This window comes from Aethalodelphis obliquidens, unplaced genomic scaffold, assembly GCF_003676395.1.
Source record: "Aethalodelphis obliquidens isolate GAN/ISIS:26980383/991018 unplaced genomic scaffold, ASM367639v1 scaffold8, whole genome shotgun sequence".
In the NCBI taxonomy this organism is placed as follows: Eukaryota; Metazoa; Chordata; class Mammalia; order Artiodactyla; family Delphinidae; genus Aethalodelphis; species Aethalodelphis obliquidens.
The window spans coordinates 42,322,247-42,346,649 of NW_020837952.1; the positions used below are offsets into that span (position 1 = coordinate 42,322,247).

Below are 24,403 nucleotides of genomic sequence, written 5' to 3' on the forward strand. Positions count from 1 at the left end.
AATCTTTTGAGATCTATGGGATCAAATTTGTAAAGGTCCTGCTTTTATTTATCATTCATTTATTCTGCCTTTTATGTTCCTGTATTCCTGTTTTTGCGAAATCTTATGGGGGAAAACTCAGAGCTAGGGAAAAAAGCTTATTCAGCCTCCTGAAATTTATAGTCTTTAAAAAAACTGAATTCTTCTTCCTTAAATCTCCACCTTACTTCTCAATAAGAACCTATGCCACTTTGCCACTTTCTTTTTTTGCGGTACGCGGGCCTCTCCTGTTGCGGAGCACAGGCTCTGGACGTGCAGGCTCAGTGGCCATGGCTCACGGGCCCAGCCGCTCTGCGGCATGTGGGATCTTCCCGGACCGGGGCACGAACCCGTGTCCCCTGCATCGGCAGGTGGACTCTCAACCACTGCGCCACCAGGGAAGCCCCCTATGCCACTTTCTTATTCCTCTCTCCTGTCATTCTGGTCTCCTGTTTATTGATTCTCCTTTCTTTGGTGTTAAATCCAATCCATCTTTGACTTCCTCACCTCTTGGTCTACCTTTTCCCCTCCCATTCTGTAGTGTTTGCTCTGATTCATGCTGTTATACCCTCATGTGTGATAGCAGCCTTCTAAGATACACTCCTCCTCCTTCCTTATCCCAATATGTAGATGCTAGATTAACTCTCTACCTCTGTTTTCATCTTGCCGTTTTTAGCTGGAACACATATGTACCAAATTCTAAACTGTGGTAAACCCAGGCTCATCAGGCACACCTCTAAGGCTCTTCACTTTCCATCATTCTGCTACCTCTGATCCTGTCCAGTACATTAATTGTCACTTCTGGGCAAGATAATTTTGGGGGCTTATTTCAGCTACTGGCCCTATATATGTTTCATTAGTCTTTTTTGGAATTTTTTTGGCCTCCAATTCACTTGTCTGTAGTTTTTAATGACCCTCAAAACTTTATAAATTTAAAAAATAAATGCAAAGCCTTCTTCAGAAGGTGTTCTCTTATGACATCCATCCATCTGGTTCTGAGAACAAATATATACATATCTACTATATACCTGTATCTATGTATATCGATAGATGGAAGCTGCTTGGTCTTCTGATTTCCACTTATAAATTTGTTATAGGAATTTTATGGGTAGAATTCTACTTGATATAATTTCCTGACATCTAGTAGATGTTGGAGCATTCTTAGAATATTCAGCCAAATGGATCTGGCCTCTATGACATATTCTCTACAAATATCAAATATCTGTCTCTTCTTTGGGATGACCATATCAGAGGACTTTTTGGAGGCTCAGTGAAGGCAACCCTCTTCTGAAAGATTCTTCTAGTCCTATGAGCTTGTTATTTCTTGGTTTTTACTAAGTGAATGACTTCAGAAGGCATTTTATATCTCAAAGAAGGTTCTCCTCTTACCTTATCTCCATTGCTAATGCAAGTTCTGGGAAGATTCCTTATTATTAGTTTGCTTAATGTTGAAGAAAGTTGTGAAACCAGGCCATTTATCTGTTCTACAAGTTTGAGCTGTGTAACTCTACTGGGCCTTCTTTGCTGCCATTTGTTTCCCGAACTGAATTCACCATAGTGCCTGTTCCAAACCTTTTCTGCTGTTCTTAAGCCCCTAACAATGTCGCTGTATCTCTTTCATTCTATGGAGATAACCTTACCTCATACCTATTCAGAAGGTTGACACCACCCAAGAGCTCCCTGCCATGAGCCCTCTCAAAAATTGCCATAAGAAGTCTCTACTCCCCTTTTTTTTCTCATCTCAGTGCCCAGGAAGTCCTCTGCTTGTGCCTACTGTTCCTTTTTTTCCTTCTTCCCCTGAGACCTCGCCTCATTGGTTATTTCCTCTCGATGTTGCATCTTTAGTTTTTTTTCTCTTTTGAATCCTTTCCCACAGCCTACAGATGTTCTTGGCCCTTCCTAAGCATTATAAAACCAAAAAGTGAAAAACCTTTGATTCTTCCTTGATTGTGTTATCCTCTGAAAGAGTCATTCAGTTTTTCTTTTTGACTAGACCTTTATGACTAGACTTCTTAAGTCACCTATACTTGCCTCAACCTTCTGACTACTTATTCATTACTTAACCCTTTTTTAACCTGGTCCTGTCTTCCCTGTATTCCCTTGAAGAGTAAAATCCAGTTTTATTTTGTTTTCATTCTTTTTGTTGTAAAATCTAATGCTCTTTGGATGAGTGTGGAATCCGGTATTTTTCTTCATCCAGTCCTTATTCTTTTGGTTGTATTACACCCCCTTCTGTTTCCTTTTTGAAACTCTACTCATTTGACATCAGTGTTTTCTTCTTTCTCTTTCTGTGTCTCTAACCTCTTCTTTAACTCTTTTTCCTGCCCATTAAAATATAGCTGTTTCCTCAAGATTCTAATCTTGACTACCTACCTCCATCACCTTTCTTCCGTCCCAGTTCAGCTGGTCTTGTGGCTTCAGTTCTTCTCCCTTCTGTGAGTGACTTTCAGATGTGTTCTCTCCAGCCCTCATTTCTCTTATGTGCTGTGTCCTGCATCTTTAACTGCCTGCTCACTGCTGTCACTTAGATAATATGCCGGACCTCAAACTTACTGTGCTCCAAACTGAACTCTTCATTTTTTCTTCCCCAAACTTCCTATATGTTTCAGGATTTTGATTAGATCAGTGTTTAGGATTTTTACATCATTGTGACTGATCACAGTTGGGCCATGTAGTATATGTTGATTTTTTCCCCCTTTCCTGTACAACACTTTGTTTTCTTTGGGATTAAAGATGCTGTATATTTAACAGTGAAGCTTTGTTTTTTTCATTTGCTTATTTTTTTTTTAAAGGTTGACATTTATTTTTTAATTTTTAAAATTTATTTATTATTTATTTATTTTTGGCTGCATTGGGTCTTCATTGCTGCGCACAGGCTTTCTCTAGTTGCGGCCAGCGGGGGCTACTCTTTGTTGTGAAGCGCGGACTTCTCACCGCAGTGGCTTCTCTTGTTGTGGAGCACGGGCTCTGGGTGCGGGCTTCAGTAGTTGTGGCTTGCGGGCTCTAGAGCGCAGGCTCAGGAGTTGTGGCTCATGGGCTTAGTTGCTCCGTGGCATGTGAGATCTTCCCGGACCAGGGCTCGAACCCGTGTCCCCTGCATTGGCAGGCGGATTCTTAACCACTGCACCACCAGGGAAGCCCAAAGGTTGACATTTATTTATTTAAATTTATTTATTTTGGCTGAGCCAGGTCTTAGTTGCAGCACACGGACTTATTTGTTGTGCATGCGAACTCTTAATTGTGACAGGCATGCGGGATCTAGTTCCCCAACCAGGGATTGAACTTGGGCCCCCTACATTGTGAGCGTGGAATCTTCCCACTGGACCACCAGGGAAGTCCCCCTATTATTTTTTAAATGTGCATACCACTAATTCACCTTCAAACTATCCCTTGCCTAAGTTCTTTCTTAAATAATTTAAATGTATCAGGTATTTGATTTGACATTTTCTCTTCTTAGAAATAACTTTCTTAGAGGGTTCTACCTTGCTCCATTATGATTGGTGGTACTATTCCCAGTGTTCAGCTGCCATCCTGGGAGTTCCTTTTGCTTTTTTCTTGAGTTGAAACCCTTGTTTCCTGAATTTCTTGGTTTACCCTCTCCGCTTGGTGGAAAATCTCCTCTAGCTTTCTAAGAAAGAATCTCTGGGAGGTAAATTTTTGAGAACTTGTCTGTCTAAAAGTGCCTTTCTTCTAGCTTCATACTTAATTTATATATATATATATATATATATATATATATTTTTTTTTTTTTTTTGCGGTACGTGGGCCTCTCACTGTTGTGGCCTCTCCCATTGCGGAGCACAGGCTCCGGGCGCGCAGGCTCAGCGGCCATGGCTCATGGGCCCAGCCGCTCCGCGGCATGTGAGATCTTCCTGGACCAGGGCACAAACCTGTGTCCCCTGCATCAGCAGGCGGATTCTCAACCACTGCGCCACCAAGGAAACCCATTAATTTATATTTTTGACTGCATACAGAAGTAAGTAATTTTTCCTTAGAATTTTGGAGACATTGCTTGCTCTCTTGTCTTCTAGCTTCCAAAGTTTCTCTTGAGATGTTTGATGCCATTCTGATTCGTATGTGATCTATTTTCCTGTCTTGAAACTTTTAAGGTCTTTTTTTATTCCCAGTATTTTAAAAAATTAATGATAATGTGCCTTGGTGTGGGTTTGTCTTCATTTATTGTGATTGGCACTCGATAGCCTCTTTCAATTTGGAAATTCATGTCCTTCAGTTCTGGAGGTTTCCTTTAATTATTTGACTTATTCTTCTTTAGTTTCTCTTTCTAGAATGTCTATTAGGGATGTTTTCTTATTTTTCTCTTTTCTTCATCCATTTGTCCTACTTTTTGGAAGATTTATTTAGCTTTATTTTTCACTCCTTCTATTGTGTTTTTAATTTCTGCTATCATATTTTTAAGTGTACCCATTCTTATGATCAGTTTCCTTTTTAATATTTTTCTTTTTTCATGGGTACAATACCTTTTATCTTTTTGTGGGTATTAGTAATAGTTTTTTTTTAAGTTTTCATATTCTTTTATAGTTGCTATTTTTTCTGTTTGTTGGTTTTGGTTTCTGTCTGCACTTGAGAGCTATATCTTACTTGCCTGATCCTTGGATATGTGCTCATGCTTAAAGAGTGCAGCACTGGGACTTCCCTGGTGGCGCAGTGGTTAAGAATCCTCCTGCCAGTGCAGGCGACACGGGTTCGAGCCCTGGTCCGGGAAGATTCCACATGCCGCAGAGCCACTAAGCGTGTGTGCCATAACTACTGAGCTTGCGCTCTAGAGCCCATGAGCCACAACTACTGAGCCCGTGTACCACAGCTACTGAAGCCCACATGCCCTAGAGCTGGTGGTGCTCTGCCACAAAGGGCAGCCACCACAATGAGAAGCCCGTGTACCACAATGAAGAGTAGCCCCCGCTCGCTGCAACTAGAGAAAGACTGTGCACAACAATGAAGACTCAACACAGCCAAAAATAAATAATAAGAAACAGACAAACAAACAAACAAATTTAAAGAGTGCAGCACCAAAAAACTGATAGGAAATTGTGAACTTATTTATAGTGGGTTTCCCTGTAGTGTTATCTGGCTGTCATTTTTTGATGGTGAACTCCTAATGTCAGACTCTTTGAATCTTTTGTCTTGATCTGGTGGGGTATTCAGAGAAAAATCTTCAGTCCCCTTCCTGTAGGGTATAAGTCTGGCTGGCAAGTTCTACGAAGATATCTAGGCAGAGATCTCAACACTTGGAATATAGACTTTCTCTTAAATTCCCTATTTTCAGAATGGTGACCCTGCTCTCAACTGTGTTGGGTGTAGATTAACCCTCTTTTCTTCAGCCAGAGTAGGGCAATCTGGATGGCAGAGTAGGGGAAGGGATTTCAAGGGACTTTCGATGATTACTCCTGTGTTAGCTCCATCTTTACTGGAAGGTGCTAGGCCCAACACTTCCTGAGCCTTTTGGGGGTTCTCTGGTGTGAATTGGGCTACTTCTTGGCTTTCTCCACTGTGAGCTCAGGATTCAATTTTAAGGAGTCCCCTTATCACTTGTCTTTTTTATTTCTAGCCTTTATAGTTTTGTCGCTCTAATATCTTCCTCCATTCTCCTTTACTTTGTGAATTATGCCTAGAGAGAAAAATTCTCTTTACTGTTGTTTTACGTGGGTTTTGGGAGGGTGTGGAGATGAATGTATGTGTTCTATCTTCAGAACCCTGTTTCTTTCAGTAACGCTATTGTCTCTACTCACCTGTGCTTGAAACATGGGAATAATTTGTCTTTTCACTTAAAATGTGTTTATTGATCATTTATTGAGTACTTACTATGTGCCAGATTCTGTACTAGGCATCTGTTTTTTTTTTTTTTTTTTTTTGCGGTACACGGACCTCTCACTGTTGTAGCCTCTCCTGTTGCGGAGCACAGACTCCAGACGCGCAGGCCCAGCGGCCGTTGCTCACGGGCCCAGCTGCTCCGCGGCATGTGGGATCTTCCCGGACTGGGGCACGAACCCGTGTCCCCTGCATCGGCAGGCGGACTCTCAACCACTGTGCCACCAGGGAAGCCCTAGGCATTTGGTTTTTAAATACTTAAAAAAAAAAAAGTATAGTTCCTGGCTTGAAGTTGTTCAGGGTCTAGCTGGGGAGAAAGGTAAGTGAATAGGCAAACCATGAAAATGGTAAAAGTATGTGGAGGGGGCTCAGAGCAGGCAGTGGCTCTGTGGGGGAGTGTGCAGGCTCCTGCTGCTGCACCCAGACTGCACTTGTTCTCGCTTATCATTGTCTGTGCTTTTCCATTTTGTTCTTTAGCTTATGGTGACCCCTTAGCCTAGACTTTCTGGTATTTTTTGGTATTGAAATCCATCTTAAGTCCATCTTAAGTTGGTATAAAGTAGGCTGATCTTCTGGGAGGAGAGTGAGGTGGCCCCCACTGCAAAAAGTGTTTCCTCAAGCCCATGGCTCTGGTAAAGCAATCCCACTGTGCTGTATCTTTTCCTCTCAAATGACACATCTGGCATATCTTGTGTTAGAGTCATTTATATGTTTGTCTTACCTCCTTTACTGGCCTATAAACTCCTTGAGAGTAGTGTCTATATCTGATTCACTTATATAATCTCGAAGTGACTAGCATCGTGGTTAATAAATGTGTTCAAGATGATAAACCTTTGCTGTGTCCCTTCAAATTGAATTAAGACTTCTCAAAACTCAAAAGAAAAACAAGTTAAAAGTCTTCAGGGACAGGATTTTGATTTCAGGTATGGGTATCAGAATGTGATTGTAGAGCACTAACAGCAGGGGACAGACATTGCTGCACTCTTGGTAAGAACTGCCGTGTTTGTGGCAGCTTTTACTGTTAAGCCAGTATCGTTGGCTGGTTCACACTGATACAGTGACGTTTACTAAGCAGAGGTCTTGAAAAATGATTCTGGATAAGAGCATTTCAAGGTCAAAGTCTTGTAAAGCTTTTATTTCCCGAGAGGATGAAGAACCATAAAATTATTTCCTGTCCCAAATGGCTCTGTAATCTTCTAAGTGTTTTATAGCATATCATGTTGGTAAGCATGTGTTTTTCAGGCCTTGATGATAAACTGTTTCAAAATGTGAGTTTTATTTAAAAATTGCCATTTGAACCACACAAGGACCAGGGTTCACATGGGCCTTGGATACAGTGCAGTGACTTGCTCAAAATGAAATGCTGGTATGTACTTGGTCCCTCAGTATGTGGAATTTCATCACTCCTTGGATAGTGACTAAGGTCAGGTCCACATGCAGAAGATGTAGTTTAGATAGATGTAGTGAAATTGGGTTGTGTTAGTTTTCTTTTTCTTTCTTAAATCCAGGCAATGATTGCTTTGTTTTTCGTATTAAGAGGGAAACAGAGTGTGATTTCTCATATAATCTGACTGATGTGACTGAAGCTTCTGGCACTGATGTTCAGATTTTCCCTCTTCAGTGTCAAGGAGGGCTAACTACTTTAGATGTCTCTTTTGGTTCATCCAGTTTACCTATAGTTATTGCAAGGGGAAAGGTTTTGGTTTTGGCTGTATTTCTAGTGTACATAATCTTTAAACTCAAGAGAGATGTAAACGTGTGCCTGGCCAGTCAAATCGGGTTTTACCCTGGGAGCTGTGCTTTGGAAGCTGAGTTAAAGCCTGAGAAGCAGCTTTTTTTGTTTTTAAATCCTTTTCCTTGGCCAACCCTTGGTCTGTGTATGGCAGCCATTATCATTCTGTGGAACTGGGACACTGCTCAAGGCCCAGGGGAGTGAAGATGGATCTTCTTGAAGACCTTTGTCATTTGGGCTGCTCAGGTGGCTCTGTTAGCGAGTGAGGTTTAGTCTTTCGTATCCCATTCCTCAGGATCCAGTTGTTTTAGAGCCCTGTCTGACCCCACCAAGCACACAAGGTAGCTTGCTTCCTTTCAGCATATTTTTGTTTTCTATTTTCAGGGACTTCCTTATGTCTCTGATGCTCTGCTAGGTTATAACTCAGCTTGGGGGGGGGGGTGGTGCCTGTGTGTAGTGTCTGTGCTGTGCATGTGAAGCAAACCTCATGCCTGGCCCAGCAGAGGGCAGCCGTGGCAAGTCGTGAGTCTCTTCTTTCTTCCACGCTCATTCTTGCTGTCAACACCTGATCTTTAGCCTCCTCCACACCATGCAAGGCTCTTTTAACATTTTGTGTAGTTTTACATTCTGCATTTTGGGCAGTGCTCTTAAGTTTTTTCTTTTTAGGAAGGTGCTGAATGAAACTGGAATACTTAATTTAAAAGCCTTATGAAAAGTTATGCATAATTAAAAATAAGTCATTAGATGAACTGAATAATTTGTGTGACATTTAGGCCAGGTGGAATTCTAGAGGTGTGATTTGAGATCAAAACAAACTTAAACTTTTTTTATTTTTGTAATTTGAAGCTTTGGGATGTGAAATCAGCAAACGAGAGGAAGAGCATTAATGTGAAGCAGTTCTTCCTAAATTCAGAGGAGCCTCATGAGGATATGGAAGTGATAGTGAAATGCTGTTCATGGTCTGCTGATGGTGCTAGGATAATGGTGGCAGCAAAAAATAAAGTCTTTGTAAGTACCAGTATTTTAAAAAGCCAAAATTAAAAAGCCAAATTTAGTCTAATTTAAAGAAAATTGAAACATCTAATTGATTTTTGCATTTTATACTGTTTATTGATATAAAGTATAGCTGAACGAGTTTGGGCAGATGCTCTAACCTCCCATAGTTCTCAGAACTATGCTTCAGGGAATGTCCATAGGCCTTGTGAGGAAGGGTCTCCATGGTCACGGGTTTGGGAAATATTATGTATTACTTTCCGCTATTAGAGGTACTTCAGTGTGTACAAACATATTTAAGGACTCCGGAGTCCTACAATAAAGAAACAATTTATGTTGTTTAACCAGTGTTTCTCAAATTTATCTAAAATATGGATGGAATGCTTTCTGCATTACTCTCCCCCCTTTCCCCCATTTGAAATACATTGGTTTAGGTGATTTTCGAAGTTATTTCTTAGCTGTAAAATTTTATGATTTGGTGACTGAGAGAAATACTTATCAACAACTGAAGAAGTTTGTGAAATTTCTATGAAGTAAATAAGGAAGATATGCAAAGAAAGGTAAATGGCAAAGAAATGTTTCTTCTTTATTCAAGTGATAGTTTACATTTGTAGTATTCAGAGTGCTCTTACGTGTAATTTCTTTTGATATAAATATACAAAGGGCACAGCAGATTGCAATAGCCCTATGATAATAATGAGGCAGCTGAGGTTCAGAGAAGCCAAATAATGTATCCAAAGTTACACAGTGATTAGGAGAGCTGGGTCTTCTAATTTAGGGCACAGTGCCATTCCATTCTGATGGTAACTTTAAAGACTTAAATAAGAGATATTACAAGTTTATTCTGTTTTATTTTAAGCTTTATTGAGGTATAATCGACATATTATAAAATATTTAAAGTGTATAACATGATGATTTGATAAACGTATACTGTGAAGAGATTCCTCCCATCAAACCAATTAACACGTGTCAGCTCATGTATTTGCCTTTTTTTCTTTTTCTTTCTTTTTTTTTGTTGAAAACATTTAAGTTCTACTCTCTTATACTATGCAATGTTATCAACTATAGTCACCATTTTATACATTAGATCCTCAGACCTTATTTATCTTATAACTAAAAGTTTGTATCCTTTTATCAACCTCTCCCTATTTCCCCCACCCAAGAGATTACAGTTTTAAAGAACACAGTTGAAATATACATATAGTTGGGGCCTTCCCTGGTGGCACAGTGGTTAAGAATCCACCTGCCAATGCAGGGTACACGGGTTTGAGCCCTGGTCCAGGAAGATCCCACATGCTGTGGAGCAACTAAGCCCGTGCGCCACACGGACTGAGCCTGCACTCTAGAGCCCGCGATCCACAACTGCTGAAGCCTGTGCGCCACAACTACTGAAGCCTGCGCACCTAGAGCCCATGCTCTGTAACAAGAGAAGCCATCACAATGAGAAGCCTGCGCACCGCAACTAGAGAAAGCCTGCGCACAGCAACCAAGACCCAGTGCAGCCAAAAATAAATAAATTAATAAAATAAATCGAAAAAAAAATATATATACTTGTATAAAAACTGAGGGGCCATTTATATTATTATTATTGATCTAGTAGTTATGACCCTTGGATCTTGGTTGCTTATAGGTTTTTACCCCTTTAGCAGGAAACCAAAGAAAAATATCTCCTTTTGTCTTTAAGTATGTTAAAGTCTGTAAGAACAGAAAGGAACCACTACATTTACAAGATGTGAAGATTTGTAAAATTTGCCATTTTAACCATTTTAAAATACACAATTCAGTGGCATTAATTACATTCACAGTCTTGTGCAGATATCACTACTTTTACAAAATTTTTTCATTGTCCCAAACAGAAACACTGTAACCAATAAGCAGTAACTCCCTATTCTCTCTCTTCAGCCCCTGGTACCTCTAATCTAAACTATGAATTTGCCTTTTCTAGATATTTCATATAAGTGGAGTCGTACAATATTGATCCTTTTGGGTATGGCTCATTTCATTTAGCATAACATTTTCAAGGTTCATTCATGTTGTAGCATGTGTTAGAACTTCATTTCTTTTTATGGCTGAGTAATAATCTTATATGGATATACTGTATTTTGTTTATCCATTCATCTGTTGTTGGGTTGTTTTCACCTTTTGGCTGTTGTGAATAATGCCACAAGAACTAGTGTACAAGTATCTGTTTGAGTCCCTGCTTTCAGTTCTTCTGTGTATATACCTAGGAGTAGAATTTCTGGGTCGTATGGTAATTTTATACTGGGCTTTTTGAGGAACCACCAGACCTTTCCATAGTGGCTATACCATTTTCTGTTCCCACTAGTAGTGTACAAGGATTCCAATTTCTTTACATCCTGCCAACACTTGCTTTTTTTCATTATTAAAAATTATAACTGTCATATTAGGTGTAAAGTTATGGTTTGGTTTGCATTCCCCTAATGACTAATGGTGTTGAGCAAAATTTGAATGTTTAAAATTATCTGTCCAGTGAGAGAGGAAAATAATTTTATATTGTGTGAAATGCTTTCCTGTTTTAAAAATCTATAGGCCAACTCTTTATTTTACCATGCTAAAATAAAGCTACCCTAAGATTACCCTTAACTACATATAGATTCCAGTTCTTACTCTTTGGTCTCTTTATTCTTTTCCTCTATTTCTTTCCAATTCTCTTGTGTTATTAGCCCACTCCTATTATTAGGTCTTTTTGCTACCCAATAATTGGGACAGCTGCCTATTCTGTACTTGCCAAGTTTCCTCTATGACTGTCAGCCACTAATTTTTAAGAACAACTTGTCCTGGGAAGCATTTTAAGTATGATTTCCTTTCATTTATTGTTGGCCCCTGATGCCATGCTGCTTACCGTCTATGTGTGCTCACAGGGCTATGCATTCACAAAACATTTTCATGGCTTCCACTGGAAACTTTTTTTTTTCCTTCCTGAAGACTATGGCTTGGCCTTAAATCGTTATACTGTATATTGGTATAAACGTTTTTATCATTTGGCAAAAACTTTGGAAGAGTATATTCATCATGTAAACATCTTTCAAAAATTGAAATGAATTACTCAAAAATAGCTTTTTTTGGTTCAAAAATGGGAAAATGATTGATAATGGAGTAATTTAGGCTCTGAAGAGAAATAGAAATGATTGAACTAATTTCATTTTAGTAAGCCTCTGCCCTATATTATTTTGATCATCTTCATTTATGAGTAGGCATTTTCTCTTTTGAATAAATGAGCATTAGGGAGAACTGTTCTGTATATTAATTTGGCTAGTCCATTCATGTATTCACAAAGGTTTTATTTCTCCCTAGGCTAGCACGATCATCTGTGATAAGTTTTCCTTTATAGGAAACATGTTTCAGGATAAGCAGTATTTAAAAAGTATATGTATATTAATTTATATCTTTTTAATGAGTTAATAATTTTGCCAATTATCAGTAATTGTAGTATTTTTTTTAGGACTTATACTCTATGTTTGAAATGGGAGGGTATTCTTTTAGAAATAAATTTAGATTCACTTCGGGTATAGCTTATCTTTTAACATATTTACTTTTATAGATATCTCTCTATTTTATGTTGACAGCTGTTTGACATTCACACTAGTGGCCTGTTGGCAGAAATCCACACAGGCCATCATAGCACTGTCCAGTACTGTGACTTCTCCCCCCATAACCATCTGGCAGTGGTGGCTTTGCCCCAGTACTGCGTGGAGGTGAGTAGTTGAATTTACTCTGTGAAGTCTGGGTCTTCAGAGGTACAAGGATGACAAAGAATGGGTTGCTTAAACCATTAACTGCTGAGGATGTTTGCTTGAGATATTATAGAGTGTTTTCTTCATAGCATAATGACCTTTAGCTTTAGGATATTAAGCCGCATTAACAGCTTTAATACTTTAGCAGTGATTGAAGAATTGGTTTGACAGTAAACAGAGAATGACAGACAGCATCATTCACCAGGCATTTATCGAACAGTCAGTATGTGCCAAGGTCTGGGGAAACAATGGCATGACCATTGGTTTCCTAGGCAGAAACATGGCATCTCTTAAATATGGGTACAGACTCTTCTGTAAAAGAAATGATGAGAAATGAGTCCAGTTCACATTTCTTAGATCATTGAGAAAGGTAAGATGGAAGTTAAAATTAGAATTGGTTAACCTAGAATTTTCATTGCTAAGCACTAATGAATAAAATGATTTCTTGTTTATATTTATAATTTTGCCCTTAACCTGATGGATTTTATACTCAGTGTCTATACCTAGAAGAATTCTACCCAGTGAGTTGCTGTATTAATTTTTTCAAAAGCAATGAATTCCCTGATATTTTTTCTCCATAGATGGATTAGTTTTTCCAAGCTTTGTTACTACTCATTCCTTGAGTTTATCTTACCACCAAGTAATTTGAAGCCCCTTGTGATTACAGTCCAAGAAGATGGGTTTGGGCCTTTATTTGGAAAATAGGGAAATTCATTTGGTTCACAGGCTACCTTCAAAGGAAGCTTGACAATGGCAAGCACTTCTTCAGTGCTCTGAGCCTGTTTCAGTGATTTTTTAGTGAGTTCACCAACCTTGCCCTATACATGAAGGTATGGCTGGAGAGTGGCTGAGCTATATAGCCCTTCAGCATGGAGATACAAGCAAGATGAGAGTGAGTGGATAAGCTCTGTAAGCTCCTCCTAATTCTGAGTACAGCAGTGCAACTAACACTGAATAACTTCCCTGTGAGAATCTTCCCATTGGAAGCAGAGGCAATGAGTGTGAACGAGCTCCAGTCCTGTTTGCAGCAATGGGAGAGAGTAGGTGCTGTGGGCAGTGTTCTCTTCAGCAGAGGTCTTGAATCGAAAGATTCAGAGCTACTAGGAGATCTCACACCTTACCCGTAGATCCTCAAGGTAGGCATGCTTGGAAATTTCCCCTTCCTGGGTTTTGTCTGGATTTTAGGAGGAGTGGAGGAGCAGCCCTTCTTGTGGCCTTTCCTGTCACTTCTAAAATCCTTACCCCTTGCTATTCTTAAAAATCTCCTGGAAACATTGTCTTTCTTCTTGAAATATAGGGACTTAGTTTTGGAGGCTGTGAGTGACAAAGAAATGAGAGAGAGCAAGAAGGGAAGAGAAAGAAGGATTTTCAAGGGAGATTTTTCAGTTGTGGAACCACTTTCATTTCTGGCCTTTAGCTCTGTATGTCCCAGATTGGACTCCAGAGATAAGGCAGAGAAAATTTCACATAACGAATTGGTAACCATAGAACTCACTGATTGAAAACTACTGGGCATGTGATGAAGTACTTGTTTTGTCCATGCTAGTTCTGAAATCATAAAGTAGGTCTGTAATTCAGAATGTAATGAGAGGAACTCAGGCACATATGGTACTTCATTAGACTGGAATATATTAGAGTAATTTGCAGCAGAACTCAGGACAAAATACAGCCAGGCTAGTGATAGACATTGACAATTTGTAATAAGCATGAATAACAGGAGAAGTATATACATGTACAATTAGCACATTCATTTGTTTTAGGGTTTTGCAGTCATTTGAAATGAGGATTAGATGACAGTGGAAAGTAAAATATGGAAACCACTTATGTTCATCCTATTATTTTTTTAGATTGATTTTTAAAAAATGGATAAAACGTTTGTATGACTCCAAATCAAAGCTTTATAATAAATTTTATTCAGGGAAGTCTGACTTTCATCCCTATCCCTTCCCTGCCACTCTCCCTCCCTACCTTCTGAAGGTAACCGTTTTTGTCTTAACATCCTAATGTTTCTTTTTGCATGTATAAACAGATATCTATGTGTATAATATATAGCCTTATATATCCATCTATATATATATCACATCTCTAGAGTCACATTTTTTATCTCATTTAGTATAGCTTGCATATATATATATATATATATATATACACACACAGAGAGAGAGAGAGAGAGAGAGAGCGAGAGAGAGAGAGAGAGAGAGAGAAACATATATACCCTTCTGCAGAAATGTATATACCATTCTTTGCTTTTTTGGTGTAAACAACATATCCCAGAGACTAGTCGTTATCAGGGTGTTTTTCTCATTACTTTCTTAAGATTGCATATTATCCCATTTTGTGATTAATGCAGTTTATTCAGTTAGTTCCCTATTGATGGTCATTTGAGTTGTTTCCAGTTTTTTGCTGTTAAAAATAACAATGCAGTGAATAATCCACACAAGTTATTTTGTATTTTTGCTAGTGTATTTTTGGGCTATATTCATGGAAGTGGAATTGCTGGATCATTCTTGCTATTTTTAATATTCTTGATATATTCAAAATGCTTATGAATGTGATTTCCTATTTGTTGTGTTTATTCTGTAGTTGTGGAATATGGACTCATGTTTAAAAGTAGCTGATTGTAGAGGACATTTAAGTTGGGTCCATTGTGTGATGTTTTCTCCTGATGGATCATCATTTTTGACGTCTTCTGATGACCAGACAATCAGGGTGAGATATATTGAGATTTTCATTTTAGACATTTAATGATGGTAAGCTAAATCTCCTAGTTAAGAAATTGATGGGAAGTATTGAGGGAAGTAAAACAGGAAACTGCTGGTTTCATATTTATCCTTGAAAAGAGCTATTATGTGGACTATAGCAGTCTCATTCATTCAGTACATGTTAATTGAGTGTTACCATGGTCCAGGTGCTGGAGAAGTCCAATGATTAAACTGTATTTTGGTTAATTTAAATATATTATATTTGAGTCCTCAGAGTAACTTTTGACTCTTTCCATTACCGTGAATTCCCACATCCAATTACTTGCCAATTCTAATGGATTCTATTGATACCTTTCCATTTTCTATCATTTCTTTCTACTTTTCCACTTCAAGTTTAGGTGCTCATTAGCTGTTGCCTTTCTTGTATTAGCCTCTGCTACAAGTCTTTTCTTTCTTGGTTTTTTACATGCTGCTGGCAAGGTATATTCCTCATGTACAATACAGTCATGTAATTTTTTTTTTTTTTTTGCCAAGTGGCTTGCAGGAGCTTAGTTCCCTAACCAGGGATCGAACCTGTGCCCCCTGCAGTGGAAGCATAGAGTCTTAACCCCTGGACTGCCAGGGAAGCCCCCAGTCATGTCATTTTTGCTCAAAACAGATAGTAGCTCCCTTGTCTACCGAAGTATTGGGTTGGCCAAAAAGTGCCTTTGGTTTTTGAGTAAAAATAAGACACATTTTTCATTTTCATCAAGAACTTTGTTGAACAACTTATTCACCCTTTCGTTCCACTACCTTCTGCCATTTTTCCTGGCAACTTCATAATTGCATCTTCCCAAAACTTTTTATCTTTTTGAGCAGAGAACTGTTCCAGGTGCCTTTTACAGTCTTCCAGGGAATTGAAATTTTTTCCATTAAGAGAATTTTGTAAAGACCTAAGTAAATGGAAATCCGAAGGTGCAACATCTGGTGAATACGCAGATGAATCAGAACTTTCCAGCCAAGCTGTAACAGTGTTTGCCTGGTCATCAAAGAAACATGTGGTCTTGCATTATCCTGATGGAAGATTATGTGTTTTCTGTTGACTAAGTCTGGACGCTTTCCGTTGAGTGCTGCTTTGATTTGGTCTAATTGGGAGCAGTAATTCTTGGAATTAATCGTTTGGTTTTCCGGAAGGAGCTCATAATAGAGAACTCCCTTCCAGTCCCACCATATATGCAACATCACCTTCTTTGGATGAAGACCAGCCTTTGGTGTGGTTGTTGACGGTTCATTTCATTTGCCCCACGATCTCTTCCGTTTCACGTTATTGTACAGTATCCACTTTTCATTGCCTGTCACAATTTGCTTTATTAATTAATTAATTAACATCTTTATTGGAGTATAATTGCTTTACAATGTTGTGTTAGTTTCTGCTGTATAACAAAGTGAATCAGCTATACGTATACATATATCCCCATATCCCCTCCCTCTTGCGTCTCCCTCCCACCCTCCCTATTCCACCGCTCTAGGTGGTCACAAAGCACAGAGCTGATCTCCCTGTGCAATGCAGCTGCTTCTCACTAGCTATCTATTTTACATTTGGTAGTGTATATATGTCAATGCTACTCTCTCACTTCGTCCCAAACGGAATGTTTCAGTAGAGAATTGCATGTGGAAATATGATCAAGAAGGTTTTTTTCACTTATGTGGAACCCAAACATTAAAGCAGTGAACATATTCAAGCTGGTGCAGGTGATTTTCAACGCTTGATTTGGATATTTTGAGTATGTCGGCTATCTCCCGCATGGTATAACGTTGGTTGTTGTCAATTAATATCTTGATTTGATCGTTATCAACTTCAACTGGTGTACCCGACTGTGGAGCATCATGCAGCAAGAAATCTCCAACACGAAACTTCGCAAACCATTTTTGACATGTTTGGTCTGTCACAGCACCTCCTCCATACACTGCACAAATCTTTTCTTTTGTGTTTCAGTTGTGTTCTTTTTTTTTTAAAATAAATTAATTTAATTTATTTATTTTTGGCTGTGTTGGGTCTTCCTTGCTGTGCACGGGCTTTCTCTAATTGCGGTGAGCAGGAGCTACTCTTCGTTGTGGTGCATGGGCTTCTCATTGTGGTGGCTTCTCTTGTTGCGGAGCGTGGGCTCTAGGCACATGGACTTCAGTAGTTGCAGCACACGGGCTCAGTAGTTGTGGCTCACAGGCTCTAGAGCACAGGTTCAGTAGTTGTGGTGCATGGGCTTAGTTGCTCCACGGAATGTGGGATCTTTCTGGACAAGGGCTCGAACCTGTGTCCCCTGCATTGGCAGGTAGATTCTCAACCACTGCACCACCAGGGAAGCCCTTGGTTGCGTTTTTACCTTTTTTGAAATGATAAAGCATAATATGCCCAAAATGTTGCTTTTTTCTTCCATCTTCAATATTAAAATAGCTACACAAAAATTCACCAATTTTGATAAGTCTTTTTTTTTTAAATGCATGCTGATATGGCAGTTGTCACATATAGTCTAATAAAATTGTTTCGAATGAAGTTAGACACCTAAGTGCTACTAGAGCCATCTTACGGAAAAAACTGAACCTTTTGGCCAACCCAACAAATACGTACTCCAAAGTCTGCCATTAAACTTCTCTACAGTACAGCCTATTCTCTACCAGTCTGTCTTCTGTTTTATTCCTACAAGTAACCTACACTGAATTGCTCACGTTTCCCCAAACACCCTGTACTTCCCTGCTTCTGTACTTTTGCTTATGTATTTTTTTAAAGGTATTTAAAAAATATTTTATTTATTTATTTTTGGCTGCGTTGGGTCTTTGTTGTTGTGCAGGGGCTTTCTCTAGTTGTGGTGAGCAGGGGCTGCTCTTCGTTGCAGTGCACGGGCTTCTCATTGCGGTGGCTTCTTTTTTGCAGAGCACAGGTTCCAGGTGCTCGGGCTTCAGGAGCTGTGGCTTGCGGGCTCCAGAGCGCAGGCTCAGCGCTCCGCGGCATGTGGGATCCTCCCGGACCAGGGCTCGAACCCGTGTCCCCTGCATTGGCAGGCGGATTCCCAACCACTGCGCCACCAGGGGAGCCCTATGTGTTTTCTTACATTTGGAATAACCTACTTCTCTGTATCTTTCCTTGTCGAAAACCTAACAGCCCTACAAGTCCCCTCAAGCTTTCAGTGAAGCCTTTCCTAGTATTCCATTTGGGGAAATGTCTTTCTCCTTTAATGCTATGTGACTGTGTGTCATTTTCTTATGGTACTTATCAAATTGTGCCTTAAATTTAAGCACAGAGTTTTCTTTTTAACATCTTTATTGGAGTATAGTTGCTTTACAGTGGTGTGTTAGTTTCTGCTGTATAACAAAGTGAATCAGCTATATGTATACTTATATCCCCATATCCCCTCCATCTTGTGTCTCTCTCCCACCCTCCCTATCCCACCCCTCTAGGTGGTCACAAAGCACCCAGCTGATCTCCCAGCACAGAGTTATTTTAAAACTCTTTACCACTAATGCTTCACTGCCCCTCAGACTTGTTCACACATCTTAAATTATAAGCTCTTTGAGGCCGGAGACCCTGGTTTGTCCCTGTAGCATCTAATACAGTGTTTTGTACAAATTTGTGTTTAGCTAAAATTTGTTTAGTATTTACTGTATGCCAGACATTGGGCAAAGTACTGTGCCTGTGTTAATTTGCTAATTCTCATAGCAATCCTTTTTTGCAGCTGAGGAAACAGTCACAGAAAGGTTAAGTCAGTGCTGTTTAAAGTGCCAGTCTCAATAAGGTTGAGCCAGAATGTAAATCAATGCACTGCTTCCTTCATCAAGAAAGTCTTGTTTAAAAAAATCAACTGTATCATAAGCATACTGTTAACAGTGTGTTTAGTGATATAGCTGATTTGCTCCTTATCTTGGTATCAGGCAGTGAGAAACAGCAGGAGGTCCTTATCTTTGAGCAGCACCAGGTTAAGTAATCTGCCCAAAGTCACAACTTTCAGTAGAACTAGAATTCCTACTAAGGTATTTTGATTCTAGCATTCATTACTCTTAATAATAACTGCTTCTTCCTATACTATGTAATTAATAAATTTTTATTGTTGAATTATAATCTAATTGAAAATTTTCTAGCATTATAGGCATTTGGAGAGTGAGGTATGATTGTATATTGTTTTTAAGACTAAGACTTGTCTTTGCATTATTTCAGAGAATGCAGTTATCTTACTTTAGTATTTTAATTTCTTAATCAGCTCTGGGAGACAAAGAAAGTATGTAAGAACTCTGCTGTAGTGTTAAAGCAAGAAATAGATGTTGTGTTTCAAGAAAATGAAGTGATGGTTCTTGCAGTTGATGACATAAAACGTCTGCAAGTGAGTATTTTTTAGAAAATAGTTGGAAAAAGTGTTTTGATTGAACTCTCAATTCAAAATTTTTCTTGTTTGTTTTTGGACTTGATCATGCGTAATTGTATAGTATCTAACAGATGATCAGTAGCTATCAGTTTTATAGATATGTGGGTCTTGAGCTGAGGCTCACATATGCTAGTATTTAGAATTAAACAAGGTGATACCTTGCTTTACCTCATTCCTCTCCTGTTAGTAACTGGAAGACAGGGGGCAAGAACATGTGAGAGAATGAGATGAGATAATGGAATGGAACTAGAGTGAAGAGAGAAATGGAATAGAGAAGAGGAGAGGGAAATAGAGGGAGCACGCACATGAAAGGTGTGAAATGTAGCAAGAGCTTGAGACAGACTGACAGGGTAGGATGGAGTTTAACAAGTTCTAAAGCTGCAAAGCTCAACTTGATGTAGTAGAGGGAATAGTGACTGTTCACTGAGGAGACCAAGGTACAAGTTCAAGCTTTATCGTCAGCCAGTTCTGTGATGTTGAGTAAATAGCATCACTTCTCTGAACCTCACTTTCTTCACCTGTAAGGTCCTTTTCATTTTCAAAAATCTGTAAGCTGCTTTATAGTGTCAAGGTGGAATCCAAACTCAGGAAGCAGAGATCTGGGAATAAATTGTCTATGGCGTGTGGTAATTTCTTCTCATCTGCTGTGTGGGTCAGAGTCAAGCTGTGAGACTCCTCTAAATATGGCTTGTTTTGTATTTTACAAGTTTTACTATTGTCCTGAATGTGTCGATGAGGAGCTCCTAATGCCCTGTATTTCTGGGATGAATTGGGATGTGGAATTGAATGTGATTTCCTCATTACTGATTTTTAGCAGACTGATTCTTCCACTTGGGGTTTTTTCCACTACAGTTTTCTTGTCAAGTTCAATGCTTATATTACCTTTATTAAATTTGTGCAACCTTTCTTTAATATTTGTCATAACTGAGACTTCAAGAAGTCATCTGACTATAAAAATATTTTATTCTATGTCATTGATTGTGGGAGAGTTTAGAGGACAATTAAACTGACAAGTAATAGTTCCATTTAAGTGAACATACATTTTTTAGTCACTACTTAAAAAAGTATGGAAATTGATTTTTGAGGGAAGGAAGATAATCACCTTTTAGTAATTCAGTCTTCATTTTGAATGTCTAATAGATCAGAACATGCCGGGTAAAATATTGTAAAGGAAAAGCTATCTTGATTGATTGACCCTATAATCTTTGTACCTGAAATGAAGGTGACTGCTTATTTCGTATTGAAAAATAATTCAAGACTTTTAGGTTGTAATTGTAATTAGAGGGATAGATCTGACAGTTAGTTTATTTAAGATTGAGAAATATTTTCCCAGGTCACATGTTTTAGTTGAGTGATAAGGTATTTTTATTAGTGGGATTTTAAAGAATAATCATTAGTTTGGGTACAGGTTATGAAACTTGGTACTCTTAGTCTATGCATTACAACCCAAATTGTGCTAATGGGTTGTTCTCCAACGCCTCCTCCTCCCAGAAGAAAAAGCGGAAAAAAATCTTAATTTATACTGTTTGGTGAGTAATTTGGAGGATATAAAACCCATTTTAATTTTAATTTGTCTTTTTATGTAATGTCTGTCTCAGTCCTGTTTCACCAAACCCCTTGAAAAATATCAGGGAAGTGTATTTTAATAAACGATAGCCCTATTAAAATGGGCTTTGTGAAGAAATGGGAAACAGTGTGGAGCTAGCTGTGGGATTGCAAATCAGACAGATGTGTCTCAGGTGGTGGGCACAGTAGCTGCTTTTTAAACCTTTTAAAGCTTGTTTTATTTTACGAAAATGTATATGAACCACAAAAGTGAAATGAAACGAAAGTGTGAAGTGCTAAATGCAGCTGCTGAGAATAGAATAGGGTTTTGTTGTTCCCCCTGGGAGCTCTCGTTGGTTATATTCATTTTAATTTTTTCAGTTGAAGTCTCTGTTCTAAAGAACAAAAACTGCTCTTACAGTCTAATACTTGATTGTGACTTATTTTTCATTAGCTCATTAATGGAAACACAGGTCAGATTGATTATCTGACTGAAGCTCAAGTGAGTTGCTGTTGCTTAAGTCCACAGCTTCAGTACCTTGCATTTGGAGGCGAAGATGGAGCCATTCAGGTATTCAGTTCTTTTCTGCAGAGGCATTCTGTGCAGTATAGTTTTTATTTAAAATTAATGATACACCTGGCATTGTAGACTTATATACTAAATAAATCTTTCTATGATAATTAGTCATTCCTCTGTTAGATTAAAAATAATCTTACAATCCTATTAGTTGTATATTTTTCATATTGCTTTTACTATTCTTTCTCATACTTTTTGTCTTTTTGTGTTCCTTATTCTCTGCCCAGTTGTCTTGCTGTTCTCCAAATATATCAAACACTCTCAGAGATTTAGCTAACTATGCAAAGAGCATTTTTTCTCTTCTTAGAAACTTGGCCGTTTAGGGGTGTAAGTTGTTTCCATGTTGGTTCTGATCAGGTTCATCGGGAATATCAGTGCAGGTGCCTTATGTTTACCTATTTCACCAGTCCTCGCTGTTCTACTTTTGGTATTAGAAGTACACCAGTTTACCACCTGAAATCCTTAATTTATCAAATAAGATCAAATAAATAAAAATAAAAGCTTGTAAGGAAAAAAAGAGAGTATAATAAAAATCATTTTGGAAAAAAGTGATTTCATCACAAGTGAAATTCATCACAAAAGCAAGTTTTCTCTAGCTACATAATAGTTTTTAAAAGAATATTGACTCCTTTTCTCACCTGAGCTTTTTGGAATTGTTTCTTAATTTATTAATTATGCCACTGGCCACATTTATTTTACTTTGGATTCATTGTCGTAAGGAATTACACAAATATTCTCCAGTCCATATTGCCCTACAAAGAGGAGTTTTTTTTACCTTTCAGCTTTATTGAGATATAATTGACATACAGCACTGTGTAAGTTTAAGGTATACAGCATAATTATTTGACTTACATCATAAAATGTTTATTATAGTAAGTTTAGTGAACATCCACCATCTCACATAGACACAAAATCAAAGAAACAGAAAAATATTTTTCCTTTTGATGAGAACACTTAGGATTTACTCTCTTAGTAACTTTCTTGTAGAGTATACAGCAGTGTTAATTATATTTATCGTGTTGTACATTACATCCCTAGTGCTTACTTAGTGCATATTTACTTTTTTTGGTGTGAGTTTATTTGAAAGCCTTTTTGACATAGTTGTTATTTTTTGACTTCTTTTCTACTTTCTTATTCTCTGTATTTGGCATATTAATCTTTAGCCCTTTCAAGTCTCCTCAGTGTACTGCCTCCCAGCCTGCTCGTGTATGCTCTTTTCCTTTACCTGTCTCCCTCATCATCCTTTATCTTGCATTGTCTCTGTGTTGTTTTATAAAGAGCTTGCTTTGTCTCTCATCCAGGATTTTTTTCTTTCTTCCTTCTCATCCATCTTGAATGTCATTTTCTTTTTGGAGGCTGAGCTCAGACTGCTACTTGTTTGATGAATTGGGTAGTTGAATACTCAAGAAGGACCACTGGTTCCTACTGCCATCTGGTCATTCCAGTGAATGTTTTATTTTAGGGTGTTTATGGGTGTGCATGTGTGTGTGTGCATAGATGTGCATGTCTGTATTTGTGCCGTTCATTTGTGTATCTTTAGTTAAACTGAAAGCACTGAGATGGAAATTCTATACCCTTCTGTAGTCTAGTTTCGATTTAATATTTTGGGGTTGTAATGCCTGGGTGTTGCTGAATTTCTTCGTATTAATTTTCTCTGGTTTTTTACTTTGAAGATTTTAGAACTCCTAAACAACAGAATCTTCCAATCCAGGATTGGGCACAAGAACACTGTACGGCACATCCAGTTCACAGCTGATGCAAAGACTCTTATCTCAAGCTCTGATGACTCTGCAATTCAGGTGAGAGGGAGGTTGAATTTCTGACATACATAATGCTGACTCTAATGAAGGGACACTTTGATTATGCCTCAAATCTGATATGTATTTTAAACTTTCAGATCACATTATTTTGGGCTTCCCTTTAGATTATGCACATGGGCATAAATGAAACCCATATTTTTCTGTGAGTGAGGCAGGCAGTTTGACTCAGAACCCTCTAGTGGGAGATTCTTTATTTTGAAAATGAAGCATTCATTTGAATTCTCCCACCTGCCTTCGTATTTGAATCAATAAATATACTTTATGCCACATTTATGTAATTTCTATTTTACTTTACAGTAGTAAAATCTAATTGAAATAATTTCATTCTTTCTTTAAGAGTAAGATATTTATTACAGGGATAAAATCCTGTGAAAAAAGAATAGTTTACCATAACGAAGGATTATGGATCTAGAGGCCTTAAGCCTACTGTATGTTCTTTTATTTTTTAATTTTTTAACATCTTTATTGAGGTATAATTCTTTTATAGTGGTGTGTTAATTTCTGCTTTATAACAAAATGAATCAGCTATACATATACACACATCCCCATATCTCCTCTGTCTTGCGTCTCCCTCCCACTCTGTCTATCCCAGCCCTCTAGGTGGTCACAAAGCACCGAGCTGATCTCCCTGTGCTATGTGGCTGCTTCCCACTAGCTACCTATTTAACATTTGGTAGCATATATAAGTCCATGCCACTCTCTCACTTCGTTGCAGCTTACCCTTCCCCCTCCCTGTGTCCTCAAGTCCATCCTCTACATCTGCGTCTTTATTCTTGTCCTGCCCCTAGGTTCTTCAGAACCGTTTTTTTTTTAGATTCCATATGTATGTGTTAGTATATGGTATTTGTTTTTCTCTTTCTGACTTACTTCACTCTGTATGACAGACTCTAGGTCCATCCACGTCACTACAAATAACTCAATTTGGTTTCTTTTTATGGCTGAGTAATATTCCATTGTATATATGTGACATATCTTCTTTATCCATTCATCTGTCGATGGACACTTAGGTTGCTTCCATGTCCTGGCCATTGTAAATAGTGCTGC

The 24,403-nt window shown here is 38.4% G+C and overlaps 1 protein-coding gene across 7 annotated transcripts in view; it reads left to right on the plus strand.

The window, feature by feature from the left end:
* The window catches only part of APAF1 (apoptotic peptidase activating factor 1), a 96,090-nt gene that overhangs the window by 43,805 nt on the left and 27,882 nt on the right, over positions 1 to 24,403 (plus strand). For 6 of the 7 annotated variants that reach the window (XM_027107258.1, XM_027107263.1, XM_027107259.1 and 3 more), the window contains 6 exons: positions 8,423 to 8,584; positions 12,157 to 12,285; positions 14,908 to 15,033; positions 19,256 to 19,375; positions 21,417 to 21,533; positions 23,213 to 23,338. In XM_027107258.1, coding sequence (XP_026963059.1) covers positions 8,423 to 8,584; positions 12,157 to 12,285; positions 14,908 to 15,033; positions 19,256 to 19,375; positions 21,417 to 21,533; positions 23,213 to 23,338 — 780 coding nt within the window. The remainder of the gene's footprint in view (positions 1 to 8,422; positions 8,585 to 12,156; positions 12,286 to 14,907; positions 15,034 to 19,255; positions 19,376 to 21,416; positions 21,534 to 23,212; positions 23,339 to 24,403) is intronic. The other variant, XM_027107260.1, reaches the window with a different exon arrangement.